At 44.4% G+C, this 15,719-nt stretch overlaps 1 protein-coding gene across 2 annotated transcripts in view; it reads left to right on the forward strand.

Annotated features, from left to right (window-relative positions):
• Positions 1-9,090, forward strand: part of ARFGEF1 (ARF guanine nucleotide exchange factor 1) — a 179,057-nt gene extending 169,967 nt beyond the window's left edge. For both annotated transcript variants that reach the window (XM_077810167.1, XM_077810169.1), the window contains 3 exons: positions 5,403-5,541; positions 6,648-6,765; positions 7,662-9,090. In XM_077810167.1, the coding sequence (XP_077666293.1) occupies positions 5,403-5,541; positions 6,648-6,765; positions 7,662-7,826 (422 nt within the window). In that variant the 3' untranslated portion in view covers positions 7,827-9,090. The remainder of the gene's footprint in view (positions 1-5,402; positions 5,542-6,647; positions 6,766-7,661) is intronic.
• The last annotated feature ends 6,629 nt before the right edge of the window (positions 9,091-15,719 follow it).

A 15,719-nucleotide genomic window follows, 5' to 3' on the forward strand; every position in this document is an offset into this window, starting at 1 on the left:
ACTCCCCAGCGCCTCCCACCCGCTGGCGGGCCCTGCAAATCAACGCCTCCCTCTCCCTCCCCGTGCCTCCTGACTGCCACAAACAGCTGTTTCGCGGCAGGCAGGAGGCTGGGAGGGAGTGGGGGAGGAGCGAGAATGTGGCACGATCGGGGAAAGGGGCAGAACTGGGCAGGATCAGCTGGGGTGTCAAGCACCCCCTGGTGCTTTGGAAAGTTGGTGCCAGTAGTTAGCAATGTCTAGTGCAGTGGTGGGCAACCTACAGCCCATCAAGGTAATCTGATTGAGGGCTGCGAGACATTTTGCTGACGTTGACCATCCGCAGGCATGGCCTCCTGCAGCTCCCAGTGGCCGCAGTTCACTGTTCTCGGCCAATGGGAGCTGTGGGAAGCGGCGGGCCACAGGGATGTACTGGCTGCCACTTCCCGCAGCTCCCATTGGCCTGAAACGTAAATCGCTGCCATTGGGAGCTATGCCTGTGGATGGTCAACGTCAGCAAAATGTCTCACACCCTGCAATCAGATTACCCTGATGGGCTGCATGCGGACCGCAGGTTGCCCACCACTGGTCTAGTGTCTTAAGCCTGAAACTTAAGAGTTAAGAGCTTCTGGGTTTTATGCCTGTTTTTTCCAATAACTTCTTGCTTGGTCGTCTTCAACTTATTTAACTTCCTTGTGATTAAATTCCCTGTGTAATAAAAGGGGCTGATAATACCTTACAGTGATTGGAAGGATAGATTAATGTTTGTAAAACACTTTGAAGAGTCGGTGCTGGGTAGTTTGGTGGCTTCTGATATACAGGAGGTCAGACTAGGTGATCCAGTGGTCCTTTCTGGCCTTAAACTCTGATTCTAAATGTCAATTTTTTTGGTTGGGATTTTTAAAGGAGCCTAAAAGAGTTAGGCACCCAACTCCCATAGGCTTCTGCGAAAAATCCCAGCCTTTGTTTTATATATATATACTTAAGTGCTTGAAATAAATGCCATTATCTAAGACTTTTTGTTGATGGAAAGTGGAAATTTCCTGTAGTATTATGTATTCATATATTCCTTGGGACCCAATCCGGTATATTAATACTTTCAGCAATAGTGCACCCACCGTACTGTGAATGCATAATTAGTTGTTTGGTGTCTGTTACCAGCATGCACTCACTTAGCCATCTCAGTTGGATCCTGTGTATGGTGTGAATGTATAAGAATATGCATTTATATAGAATAGATCTTTAATAGCAGTTGAGTTGTATTGACCCTTATGAGAACAGTTAATATGCACACATGGTAATAGCTTGCCAAACCTTGGTGTTTTAGTAAATTATTTTTTATTTAAAAATTAGTATTTTAAACCATCACTGTGTGATTGAGACAGTGTAGTCCAGTGAATAGGGCACTAGATTGGGACATGAGTTCTATTCCTGGATCTACCATTAACCTCCTGTATGACCTTAGGCAAGTCATTCCACCTTTCTCTGCCTCTGTTTCCTATTTGTCTTGTCTGATTAGTGTTTGGGGTTCCCCTGACACCTCTTGTACTCAGTTCCCCAAAGACTTAGTTTGATGCCAGTCTCATCAGTCAGGTTCCTTTATTTGTCCCACAGCAAAGCAATGTTGAGCTGATCAGAGTTAAGTGTAGGAAGTGGCTCGTTGCAGGGAGTTGGGGTGCAGGGTGCGGCAGGGGGCTCAGGGCAAGGGCTTGGGGTGCAGGCTCCAGCCCGGCGCCGCTTACCTGGAGGGACTCTGGGGTGGTAGCAGTGTGCACTGCCCTGGCCCCAGCCCTGTGCTGCTCCGCTCCGCTCCGGGAAGCAGCCAGAACCACGTCCCTGTTGCTACTGGGGGAGGTGGAGCACAGGGCTCTGTGCTCTGCTTTTGCCACTCCTCCAGGTACCTCCCCCGAAGCTCCCATTGGCTGAGGTTCCCCATTCCCAGCCAATGGGAGCTGCGGGGGGTGGTGCCTGGAAGCAACGCATGGAGCCCTCTGCGCCCCTCCCCACCGAGCAGCTCGGGGCTCGTGGCGCTAGGGGGGGCAATCTCAGCCTGCAGGCTGTAGTTTGCCCACCCCTGGCCCGGAGGTAGGCAAGGCAGAGCGGGGTGGGCAGGGAGCTTGGCGGGCCGCAGGAATTAGCCTCGTGGTCCGAGTGTTTGAGACCCCTGGTCTAGGGCATATCACTCATCCAAAGTTACACAGCAAAACTCTTCCTTAATATACATTTACACATGACATTGCATTTAGTATACTGTGCATCACACATTTTGGGATTGGCTTGATCACTTTGTAAGAACAAATCCCTATACAGCGTGCATTGTCCATGCACAACATACTCTTTACCTCATCTTATGTTCCAGGCTTCTTTTATCCATTGTTATCTTGTCTGTTGGAAATGGTTCTCTGGGCATCCCCATGAAGTTGCTAGTACAGACGTTCTGTTTTCAGCCAGCTAATCGATTTACCTCCCTAATCTTGTCTTCCAAGAAACGAAGCCTCACCCATGTCCAATTACTCATGTCACGCTAGGCCTACAGTTAGGATTCCCAACTAGTTAAAATCTCTTGGAAGGATTTTAGCCTCAGGTATCTTCAGCTGTGCGCCCTTAATATTTGGTAAAGGTAGGCTCTTGTTTTCCAGTTCTGCTGGAGATATTTTCCAGGCTGTTTTTCTAGTTATACTTCTAAAAATTCACTAGATTTCAGAGACAGGCTTAGAGCATCTTCACCGGAAGCCCTACAGCAGTGCCACTGTAAGTGCTGTAGTACGGATGTAGCCTCAGTATCTTTCCCAGACTGGAAGAAAAGCTCTTTGTAAGCTTAAAGGCTTGTCTCTCTCACAAACAGAAGTTGGTCCATTAAAAGATATTACCTCGCCCTTCTCGTCTCTCATCTATATCCAGATATTTTCAGCCAAACATTGTTCCTTATTCCATATTATTCAGTGCTTTTAATTATAAAAATGGAATCTGTAAAAAATTTCAGCGTTTTGTCATTTTTGTTCCCAGCATGCAGTGATGTCACTTTTTGTTGCCTGATAGACTTTGATCGTTGTTGTTGTTAATTATTGTTGTTGTGCCTAGCAGCCTCTGTCATAGACCAGGATCTCAGTATGCTAGGCTCTGTTCAAACACTGAACAAAAAGATAGTGCCCCCCTTCTCAGAGTTTACAGTCTGAGTATAAGGCAAGAGTCTAGATTATACAACCAGAGTTACGGGTGTACATGAAAACAATGAGACAATACTGGTCAGCATGATACACACTAGTTCTTGGCACTCCAGCAGCCAAAGTGTTGTTTTTTTGTAGGGGTCACATCAAAGGAGTTTGAAGGAGGAGAATGAGTTAGTTTTGCAGTTTCTGGGGAGCTCTTCCCAACTGTGAGGGTCATCATGAGAGAAAGCACGAAGATCCTTGTTTGAAAATTTAACAAATGGGCCCTTGAGGCTGGCATCATGGGCTGATCAGAGAAGGATGATGACCTTTCAATACTGAATAGGACATGATCAGTAGGGTGAGAATAGGTCATTACAGGCCTTGAGGGAGAAGACCAGGAGTTTGTTGCAGTTGAGAAGGGGGAAGCCATTGGAGGGCTGCAAATTGAGGAGTAACATGGTCAAGACTGTTGGGTGAGAAAGGTACGTAGTTGGGTAAAAGACACTCCGGTTTATTAATTTGGACCAAAAGCATTCGTTGGGATTACCATTACTGTTAAAATAAGAAACAACAGACATACAGAAAAAGGCAATGGACAGTTATCTTCTCCCAGGGCATAGGCAGTTCATGATGGATTTCTCCTACAATGCTGCAACTGTCCTTACAATCTTTCACATATTTATACACATCCAAATTAAATATTCATTATTTTGACTTTTTCCAATCACCAGTGAGTATCATGAATATTAAGTAACTTATGCAGTATGCATGCATGATCTTTATACTTTTGCTGTCTAAGCTAATTTCATGTTGTTCTCTTTTGTTGTTGGTTTATTACCACTGATTATGTATATTTGTGAAAGTTTGGCCAGGTCATTTTGACCTGTTTCTTTGCATAGGGTTTTGGGGTACTTTCCGGTCCTCTTCCTCCTTGCCGTTTCCTTCAGTGGCCTTTGACAGAACATTTTATAGATATGTTAAGTACATTCTGTTTTAAAAACATCACCTGTATAGCTACTTATAAACACACCACCACTCAGGCCGAACAACGGCGAGGCCAAAAGTCAGCCTGCAGGCATATGTCCACAATTATGTATTAGAAATGACCCCAGAAAAAGATTTTCCATAAAGCGATGGGCTAGGAAAATGGTCTTTGCAGCAGTATCCTGAATGGATAGGAGCAGAGCAAGACTGCATTTGTCAGGGCCAGAAAAAAGGATGTTGCTGCAATCAAGATGCAAGCTGATGAGAGGCTGCACAAAAAGTGTTAGCGGAGTGAATGGATAAGGGAGGCTGTTCCTTAAGAGACGTTATGTAGAAAGTATTGGCAAGATTTAGACATAGCCAGGACGTGCGATGTGTCAGTCACTCATAACCAGCCTGACTGCAAGATAGTGGTGTTGTCTACAGTGATGAAGAAAGGAAGTAGCAGGGATGACTTGGATTGGAGGGGAGGAGATTAAGAACTCAGTTTTAGCCACGTTGAGCTTGCGTTGATGGTTAGACATTCACAAGATGTCAGAGAGAGAGGCTGAGATTTTAGTTTGGACAGGAGACAGGTTTGGAATGGAGGGGTATACCAACATCCCTGTGAAGTACATTTTGCAGATGAGGAAACTGAGGCATAAAGACTGGGTCTGTCAAGGACCAATAGTCTGTATGAACGCTGAGGATTTTGGAGTTTGTGGCTCTACGTCCTATGTTCAGACCTCCAGGCCCCACCTTTTTATCATAGTCACAGACTTCAAACACATCCAGGATCATGCAGGAAAATGATGCCAGGCAAATGATTACGGTAGTACACAGGTTTCAGAGTAGCAGCCGTGTTAGTCTGTATCCGCAAAAAGAAAAAGAGTACTTGTGGCACCTTAGAGACTAACCAATTTATTTGAGCATAAGCTTTCGTGAGCTACAGCTCACTTCATCGGATGCATAAAAGTGGAAAATGCAGTGAGAATGTTTTTATACACACAGACCATGAAAAAATGGGTGTTTATCACTTCAAAAGGTTTTCTCCCCCCACCCCACTCTCCTGCTGGTAATAGCTTATCTAAAGTGATCACTCTCCTTACAATGTGTATGATAATCAAGGTAGTACACAGAAACCCCAAACAATAGCACTGCCCTATGGTGCTGTCTGCTGCAAGATCTAAATAAATGGGTAATTTGTAGTGGCCACTTACTGGCAAACAAGCATTTTAAAAAGATAAAAGTACAAAGGGAAACTTCAAGATGAAAGTAACAAATTTAAGTGTATTTCTTGCATTTCTCCAGGTTTTAAAGGCAAATCAAAGCCCAATCTTTTGAAACAGGAGACTAGTAGCCTGGCCTGTGGGTTGCGCATTCTTTTCCGCATGTACATGGATGAAAGCCGCACCGGTGCATGGGATGAGGTCCAGCAAAGACTACTGAAGTAAGATCATTGTAATAGCTGTAACATTAAAATACATATTTTTAAGCACAAAACACATTAATGTGCTCTATCTGACTTGCTATATGTACAGTTGCTAACGTTTATATAGTGTTGAAAAGGAAATGAAACTTTACAATGAAAGTTACAGCTGAAATGCCTGATGTGGTGTAGAAGAGTGCAGTTCTTCTGATCTTCTCCGCTCTCTCCCTGCCATGTCCATAAAACCTTGCAAAAGTGGCAAAACATAGGATGGTGTCAGCCTTAACCCTGGTTTGTGTTCCATGCGGAGGTGGGGTGCAGTGGGGATTTCCTTTGCTCCTGAAGTTTTTGCTGCTGCTGTTCGTTAAAGGGGAGCAGGAGGTCAACTTTTCACATGAATCTGAGAATAGACACCATTTTTCTTTGAGAATTCACTACATACTCTCCCTTGTAGGAAATGGCCCAGGTGCCACTGAGCTTCAGGAACCTACTGACACACACTGCCTCTTGGGGGCATTGGTTATTAATTATTCTGAACTCTCATATTTGTTGGAAGAAAATGTTCAGTCTACAAAACCCTTTCAAGTGACTGAACAATACTTGATTTAAATACAATGGTAATAGCACTGAGATTTACAGACTATCCAGTGACTCTGAAAGAGTGATAAATCTGTGTGAGGTCTGTTATCACATCCAAAAATTATATGAAATATAGAAGTACTTTAAGTATCTTTCTGCTTCTGTCATTTTCTAACGCCTCTGAGAGAGCCGGCTACTACCGTTTTGTGTAATATATTGGAAGAAAATATGATCAGCCTGAGCATGCTAGCACTGGCTGGGGCAGGCACAACGCTTTGCCAGTCCAGCTCAATCCTGACAGGCAGCGTCCCTGATATTAATCCTAGGACTGTTAAAAGTACCAGTTGTGCAAAACTACAACAGGGATGGGGTTTGAGATTCTCTCCCCTACTTACATTTTTAGGGCACTTCTCATTTATTTTGGCAATGAGGCTCACGCTCCCTTTCCCAAAATGGTTCTATTCTTCCCAAGGGCTCGTTCAGTATTTATTATGGTTACAATAGTATTTGTAAACACTTTACCTTCTGTAATTTTATGTTCTCTGTAGTGTCTGCAGTGAAGCTCTAAGTTACTTCCTTACTCTTACATCAGAAAGTCATCGGGAAGCCTGGACTAATCTACTACTCTTATTCTTGACTAAGGTCCTCAAGATAAGTGATGAAAGAGTAAGTATTTGCATAAAAGCTATTTTAAAATAGTACTCAAATAAGAACTGGTTCCAAGTTTTATTATCTGAACACTGATATGCTCAAAAAACTTTAAAAACATGAAGCCAAAAAAGTACTAAGATATTATATGGTTTTGTAGTTACTTATAGACATTTAAATGTTTGTGCTGTTTTACGGACAATTCAGAAAATGTCCCGCCCTAAGGAACTTACTGTCTAATTTGAGACAGTACATGGGGGACGATGACAGACACTAGAGAGGAGGAGGAGGATGGCAGGGAGGACAAGCATACTGTAATAAAAAAACATGAAAGACATGATACGTCCGCCTTGAGGGCGGTCTTTGAAAGTTGCTTCCCACACAAAGCTACTATGAGGGAAGGATTGGTGGTTAATATGTTCTTTTCCTAATTTTTCCCATAACACCCAGTTCCTGTATACTCCTATGCTATGTGTAATAATGAATTTTGGAATGAATCTTGTAGATAAATTAGAATGTTTCAGCAATTGTACAGCAAGTAATTATTGTAGTTTCATCTGAGACCTCCTCCGCGGCTCCCACACCCCACTAAACGTTCTTGGGTTTAGTAAAATTTGATGCCATGCTGCAAATGTAAGCTGACATGGTGCACAAATCTTCAGTGGAAAAGGAAAACCCCCTTCTCTCTCAGAATGAGCAATAGTTTAAAAAAAAATGTGTACAGTATATAGCCACTGCAGGATACCTATAAAATTGTTTGTCCTTGAGCTCCATTAACATTTGTCATCATTTTATGTCTGTGTCTCACCTTGATGCATAGCATTTGAAATCCTTCACTCTAAAGCACAGGCTTGTGGAGGTGTGGGGGAAGATTGATGTATAATAGAATAACTTTTTATTTTTTCCCTCCTCAGTTCAAAGCTCATGCCTCCTTCTACTACCCTCTCTTGTGTGAAATTATGCAGTTTGACCTAATTCCTGAACTTCGAGCTGTTCTGCGAAGGTTTTTCCTGCGGATTGGTGTAGTTTTTCAGATATCCCAACCACCAGAGCAGGAGCCTGGAACAAACAAGCAGTAGCAAGCGCTGTCTGAATATTGCTCTCTTATGAGATTACATCCCTCAGCTATTTAAAAGGACCAGGTAGCTGAGGCTTTCTGTCTGGATAGCCATAAAAACGGTTTATTTGTATGGCAACGTGTATCTAAGGGTTATTGGTACAGATACTTACAACTGTAATTCAGGCTCACAACACTCCAGTCCCTTTCAGTTTTCTGATGGATTATCTCTATTGGTTCTCTTTCCTGGCTCATGTTGAGCATAGAGCCAGTTTTTAGCACAGTCCTGTTGTCAGCATGGGCTACGATATCCTTTACTGTCCTAGACAGCAGTATAGCAACAGATGTTTATGGCGGGTGTGAATTTAAAACGTACCCAAAGAACTATATATGTAAAGGTTTGAACTTCTGCCAGAAGTACAACTCAGGAGAGCTGTATTTTGAAGGATAAAATGTTTATAGTGAAAAAAGAATGGAAAATTATTGTTCATGGTAAAAGGTATTTAGCAACTATGTCCGATATTCTTACTCTTAAAATTTTTTGCACACTCAGGCGGTCTGAGATATTGGTAATCATCCTTCTGTGAAAAATGTACAGAGATGCAGGTCTGTAATATAAATTATTAAACACTATACAGTTCTTCCTGCATTGTTTTGTTTCTGTATTTTCTTATTGATTTGCTAAAAACCCATAACATTTTATGGTTTACCAGATGCACTAGAAGTTTGGGTTTATTTTTTGAGTTATGATTTTTGTTTTGTTATAGCTCAAAAGTTAGTGTTGCTGAATTTTGTCAAGAACAGAGGAAGAAAATCTCACGACTGACATAACTACCTGTAATATACTTGTTTTAGGGCTTTTAAATATAAAGAGCCAGTGAAATATGATGATCCTTCAAGGACTGGAACTTGAATCACTGCAAACAGTCTAGGTTGTGTCTGCTGTCACCTTTTTTTTTTGTTTGTTTGTTTGTTTGATGTAGATTTCACTCTATGTACAGAATTTAATGTTGAATATATTAAAGTAACAAATCTGGCATGGTTTGGGGATGGTTAAATTTATTGGAAATGTATTCATACTGTGAATTGTGCCCTGATGGTTAAAGACAAGCATTCTGTATTACAGTGGATGTAGAAAATTTTTTCAGATGGACAAAATAAAATGTATATGGTACAGATATGTAAAGTTTTCTATGTAAAAATTCTGTACAACTTTCTGTACAATATTGGTTCTCATCTGGCATATTCTAATCAGGTTATAGGTCAATAAAGTTTTTGAATTCTTTCATCAGTGCAATCAAACCAATGTAATCTGCACCTGCTTGTTTCACTGTTTCCTTGACCTTTCATGCTCTTCTTTCTGTTTTTAACAAATGAAGCTAAATATACTGAACTTCTAAGAAATGATACGCTCACTTGGAGTGAGAGCGGGGATGCAGCCAGGAGCATAGCTTCAGACTTTTGGGGGTTTTAAGGGCTTGTTTTTCTCTGGCATAAGGCTGGGTTTTTTTCTGTGGGAATGAGTTAGAGTAAAAGGAGGCACTCAAAATGAACAAGGGTGTGTGTTTGGTAGTTGAATGAAGAGAAATACACATTATGGTTGTCTGTCTGTCTTGCCTCTGAGGATATATCCATAGTACAGTATGTACCTGTGTCCTGACTCATGTGGAAGCAGACAAGTACTAGTTAAGCTCTCCTCCCAGCACCCCATGACCCATACCTAATTGTACATGTAGCCATACTGGTGAAACAGTTACACAGAGCAGGCTCTGGGGTATATCTCAGATTATCACATTAACTGAAGCTTCTCTAGGCCTTGGTTTATTATGCAAGGGGTTTTAGCCACCAACATGTCTGAGGAACTTCCTGCTCTACATGCTTCTCAGCTATCTGGGGCCAAGTCATGGATAAGCTGTTGCTGCTTGTGCCTGACCTGCTTATGTAGCAGGATTGATGTTATGCAAGATGGTGGATGACATTTCAGTGGCAGGACTCAGAGTCCCCTCAGTTGCTGCAGCTTATGTGGATTCTCCCCATGTAGAGCAACACTTCTGGTGCAGGACAGCTCATTCACACACACTGTGATGGAATGACCAGCAGTGAGGCCGGAAGTTTCACAGGAGAAAATAGACTTTCATGGAGCAGTGTGAGGCACTTGCCCTGCCTGTGAAATGAGGAAGGCAATGCTGTTCCAGAAGCAGGTTGCTATTGCCATCTAAAAACTCCCCGCACCAGCCTTACATCTCATCACTAGGGCTGGGGTCCAAGTCATCATGAGAAAGGAGGGATACCTTGTGTGCCCGCATACTTGCATCACAGGGTGAGGGGAATGAGGTGATGAACATGTATATAGCAGTACACATTTATTTGGTTAGCACTGCTATTGGTTTTATATGATTACAAGAATGTGACACTTTTAATCTTTGGGAATGAATGAAGAGTCAGGCAGGTGCCAAGCACTCACCCACAAAGATACTGTACAGTCAAATCAACTAATTAACATAGCCACTAGAGCCATACCAGGTGTCTGTCCATCAATAACTACAAGTGTGTAAAATGTAAATAACTGCTGGCCAAGCTCCAGTCTCAGGGGCTGTGGAACAGAATGCCTCCTGGTCTCTTTCCACCTCTGGTTGGTGGGTGGGGGGTGTAGTGCATAGGATACATCTATCCCTTCTAGTTCGTGGACTTGTTCCCAACCCACCTAGCTCCTGAACTTTCCAGGAGCTGCATGGGTGATGGTACTGAAGGCTGCAGCCTAGGGGTGATCTGGGCCTGAGGCCGAGTTCTCTGATCAGTTTGAGGAAAACTACTATCATTATTGTCCTTCACTTTTGGCCACTCCAGGTCATCTGTAACCCTCTTCCTTTTCCCATGCTGGTTGAGGATCCTGTGTGATTGTGGAAGTGCCTGGCCAAGAAAATGAACCAGCACAATTTTTCATTAGGTGAGGGGTAAAAATGGAGAGATTTGTACAGCACCTAGCACAATAGGTTTCTGGTCTATGACTGTGGCTCCTAGACACTGATAACTCCCGTCCTCCTTTTACATTCTGTAACCAGGCAGAGCCACAGTTTGATACAGATGGCAAACAGTATACACAGCCTATTCACAAGCTCCTTCTTGCAACATATCCTCACCAAAGATACCGTATGGTAAGAATTTCAGATTTAATTTTTTTAATTTTGCCCTACACCCCAATCAGATCAGGGGCTTCATACTGGTTTCAACATTAGTTCAGGCTGTGGGATATTACTGGTCTGGAAATCACAGACTAAGTACTAAATTTTCCAGGCTACTGTTGGAATCCCATCCAAGCAAAGGAGCTTTTCATTAAGTGGGAACTAAACACAGTCCTAAGGAATGAAGGACTCGCAAGCTACAGCTGAGGTAGGTGGAAGTCTGCCTAACTTATCTGTCTTCAGTTTCTTCCGCATGAAAATTCTTAAGCAGCACCTGCTAGGAGTGGGGGAAGATTCAGGCAAACACTAACAGGATGCTGAACTACAATGCAGAAGGTTGCAAACAAACACAACTGACTTCCTCCCCTTCCCTGTGCCCCAATCTGGACAGCATGCCACTGACAGTCTATAAGGGACTTTTCTACTTAATTCAGTCACTGGGTCTTAAATCATGCGATCTGACATAATATTTTAATGCTAGTAAAGATCTACCTACCATTCCTCTGCTATGCCAGTTACAAAGACAGCAGTATATGAGTTAGTCCAGTCTGTAACCCGGCATTTTTAAAAAAGATGCAGGGTTACAGACTGGACCAAGATCGTAACAAATCAGTTCTGTGTTTACATTTTTCTCCCCTGGCTGGCTTTCATTCAGGGTCACACAGGGAGGTGCAGCAGTAGCACCAGGAAAATGTTGTGGCTTCCACCCTCAACTGACGCAAAACCCATCACACTGCATGTAATCTCCATAACAAGTCATAATGCAGAAATCCCTCCCCCCATCTGCTACAATTTGCCCATGGTAACAAAGAAGACGGCAGACGCCACTTAGCCTAACCATGGATGTAGTTCCTGCTGCTGCTCCCCTCTTTCTTGCTCCAGGTTGTTTTCCGGGCCCATCCCTGAACAAGTCCTAGCAGAACTGACCCAGGCTGCACACTAGCCTCATCTGGCCTGCTCCTGAGCTACCACCATTGTGGTCTGTTCCTCAGAATCCACATTCTCTTCTGGTGCAATCCCTCTCCCTCTGGTCTAATCATCAGATCATCCACGTTCAGAAGTAGGTCATGGAGGCCTCTGGGCAGTCATCAGCAACTGCTCAAATGCCTCATAATAAGGCCAGATAGCAGGTGAGTTCCTGGAACTGCTGGTGCCATCCCTTTAGCTTTGCAGTAGAGGGTCTTTAAGTGTTTGAGGTGCTCTCTGCCCTGCACAGCAGTTCAGTTTATCCCCACCTGCACGTTTCCGACACGTTTCCCAAAATCATGCTGCTTGCTGTACTTACATCACAAGTTAGCAAGAACCTTGGCATGCGCCTCCAACCGGCTAGCAGCACACCAAGTGCTGGACATCTTCTAATGGTGTTTTGCAAAGCTGCGCGGAACTGAAGTGTTAACACCAACCAAGTAGCTTCTGGTAGAGATGGGATGAGAAGGAAGTGAGTAGGCAGAAGGGCTGGAACAAAGAGGCACCAGGAATTGTTGGATGACTATCAGAACAAGCTCAGCAACACAAGCTTTAGCAGTCTCCATGCTGCAAAGTTGTTGGGTAGAACAGTTCAAGATGAAACGGGCTGTTTCTCCATAGCACAGAACCTACCTAGGGCTACTTCTGTGCTATGAGCTAGGGGTGTGATTCCTAGCTCTCTCACACACACTCAGGGTAGCTTGATGACAGCTAGCGCAAGTATAAACAGTACTGTAGCCACAGTGCCAGCCGTGGCCCGGCTTAGCCATGCTGCGTACAAACCTGCCTGAAACCAGTGGGTACGTACTCAGCCTTGCTGCCGCTGTCCATGTTTGCATGGCCCCACTGCTCTTTATCCTCGCACTAGCTCTCATTCAGCTAATAGGCGTATGGGAGCTGGGGATTCACACTCTAGCTCATAGTGTAGACATAGCCTTAGACTGGAAGCTCTTCAGAGTAGAAACTTTGTAAATTACCTAAGACTGGTTGGGGTCTTAAGGCACTCCTCGAACACCAATAATCACCACCACCACCGTTTGGCTTGGAATTGGTGTCTAGTGTGTAGCTGGCTTTGAACTGGCAGCTAAGCCCTGTCCCCTCTCAGTGCTCTGACAGGGAGCATGGGGGTGCACAGCAAGCTGCGCTGTACACAGCTGGAACTGGTGCTAGCTGTTAGGGGCTAGCAAAGAGAGATCATTGGGAACAGAAGAGAAGTTTCCCCTCACAGCAAGACAGAGGAGATATGAGGACAGAGGAAGCATATTCGGTATTCTTCCTTCATTTTGGAGAGCTTCCCTATCTTGAGGGTATTGAGCAGTCACTACCTGGGGTGAAGCAAGGAACGCCAAGAAGCCCAACACCCACAAGAAAAACCTCAATCTATTGTGAAACTGAAGTGCTTTCCATGTGCTTCAGCACACAGGAAGGCTGGTGATGTGAAGATGCCAAGAGGCAGAAAATCAGGAGTTAAACCTTCTTACTGTGCCACAGGCTTTACCCTGCTGAACAGAGAAACCCATTTTTAGATCAGCAAGTGTACACACGAAAAAGTTCATTAAGAGTCATAATCACTGCCGTAGAACTTAGGCTATTGTGATTTCCAAAATGATGTTTCTAAAAACATTTACATGTTTGATTAGTTATACTACATTGTTCACTTAATGCTTGCGAGGAGGAGCTGTGGCCATTGATCTGTTATCTGCTGCAGACAGGTACAGAGCCAACCTCTAGGCTTGGACTCTGCCCATTTTGCCATGTAAGCTTTGAGGAACTTGCCTATTTCCCACTGTTTAGCTGTACCTCCACTCCCAGCTTTGACTGCCCTTTGAGAGGGAATACATACACAGGAATAAGACTTTCTCTAAGATGGAAACTCTCCCTTAACTCTTTTCCCCTCCACTACTTCTACCCTTTCTCTACACATTCTTTTTTTACTCTTGCTGATTTCTTCACAGGCAAAACTAACCCCATCTGAAACATCCTACCTCAATCCATGCCACCCTACCTGACCATACCTCTCTCTACCATCCTCTCTGCTGGTGCTTAGTATGTGTCGGTTCATGGCCAGGCCATGGCCGGTGTGCACACGCTGCATACACAGTCACTGCAGATTTTTCCCTCTGTGGTATCCATCAGGCCGGCTCTAGCATCTCTGGTGCCACGTGCTCATGAGCCAGTAATATGGGGGCAGGCCAGCTTCACCCCCCTCTCAGTTCCTTCTTACCACCCACGACAGTCGTTGGAACAGCTCCTCTTGCTTCGGAACGAGTGGTTCCTTCACCCCGATATAGACAAGGCCATCTTCCAGTGGTGGGGGACTCCCCTTGTAGACCTGTTTGCAACCAAGCAAAACAGAAAGCATCAGTAGTTTTGCTCTCATCTCAGGCTCGCTCACACATGCTGTCCTCCTCCCTTGGACAAAGCATCCGTTCTATGCATTTTCCTCCATTCCTCTCACGCACAAAGTCTTACTCAAGTCAAGCAGGACAGAGTAAGGGTTATTCTTATAGACTCAACACGGCCATGCCAGCACTGGTTCGGCACATTGGGGGGACCTGTCACTAATGGCCCCAATGCCACTCCCTCCCCACCTCTCCCAGACCTGATCTCACAAGATCACGGCCAACTGCTTTACCCAAACCTCAAGGCCCTCCACCTGACCACATGGAAGCTTCATGGTTAAACCCAGCAGAGCTGGCCTATACAGAGCAAGCCCACCAGGTATTACTAGGTAGTAGGAAACCATCTCCTAGAGTGACTTACCTTGCGAAGTGGAAGTGTTTCTCCGTGTGGTCATCCCAACGAGGCCTCTCACCCACTAGGTCACCTCTCCAGTCTGTGCTGGAGTATCTGCTTCATCTGAAACATCAGGGCATACCCAATTTGTCTATTAAGGTACACCTAGCAGCCATCTCAGCCTTCCACCTTCCAGTGGATGGTAGGTAGTTTTTTTTCCTCAAGCAATGTCCGTTCGCTTTCTCAGGGGCTTAGAGAGACTAAGATTTGTGAACCAATTCCCCAGTGAAATCTAAACCTGGTCCTTTCAATACTCACAGGCCCCCCCTTTGAGCCGCTGGAGTTGTGCTCCTTACCGTACTTCTGGATGGTTGCTTTCCTGGTAGCGATTACCTCAGCCAGGAGGGTCTCAGAGATCAAGGCCCTTATGTCAGAAATCCAGTATACCATGATCTTTAAGGACAAGGTTCAACTTCGCCTCCACCCCATGATCCTCCCGAAGGTGATTTTTACAGTTTCATAGTAATCGGGCTATCTTCCTGCTAATATTCTTTCCAAAACAACACAAGAATATGGATGAGCAGCGTCTCCACATGTTGGACTTTAGGCGTGCCCCAACCTATATAGAAAGGACCAAACTGTTCCGTAAATCCATGCAGCTCTTTATGGCAATAGACAGAATGAAAGGCCTGCCAGTTTCAGCCCAAAGGATTTCATCCTGGATCACTTCCTACATTCACATGTGCTATGAGCAGGCAGCTGCCTACCTCCCACCCTCTTGACAGCCCACTTGACAAGAGCTCCATCTTCCTCAGCAGCATTTCTGGCCCAAGTCCCAATCCAGGATATTTGCAGAGCAGCGACCTGGTTGTCAGTGCATACTTTTTCATCCCACTACACCATCACTCAGTAGGCTAGAGACGATGAGGGGTTTGGCAGAGCAGTGTTGCAATCTGCATGTCCATGAACTGAGCCCACCTCCTAAGGTACTGCTTGGGAGTCACCTAATGTGGAATGGACAAGCACTCGAA

The sequence above is a fragment of the Eretmochelys imbricata genome, chromosome 2 (genome assembly GCF_965152235.1).
Source record: "Eretmochelys imbricata isolate rEreImb1 chromosome 2, rEreImb1.hap1, whole genome shotgun sequence".
Lineage (NCBI taxonomy): Eukaryota > Metazoa > Chordata > Testudines > Cheloniidae > Eretmochelys > Eretmochelys imbricata.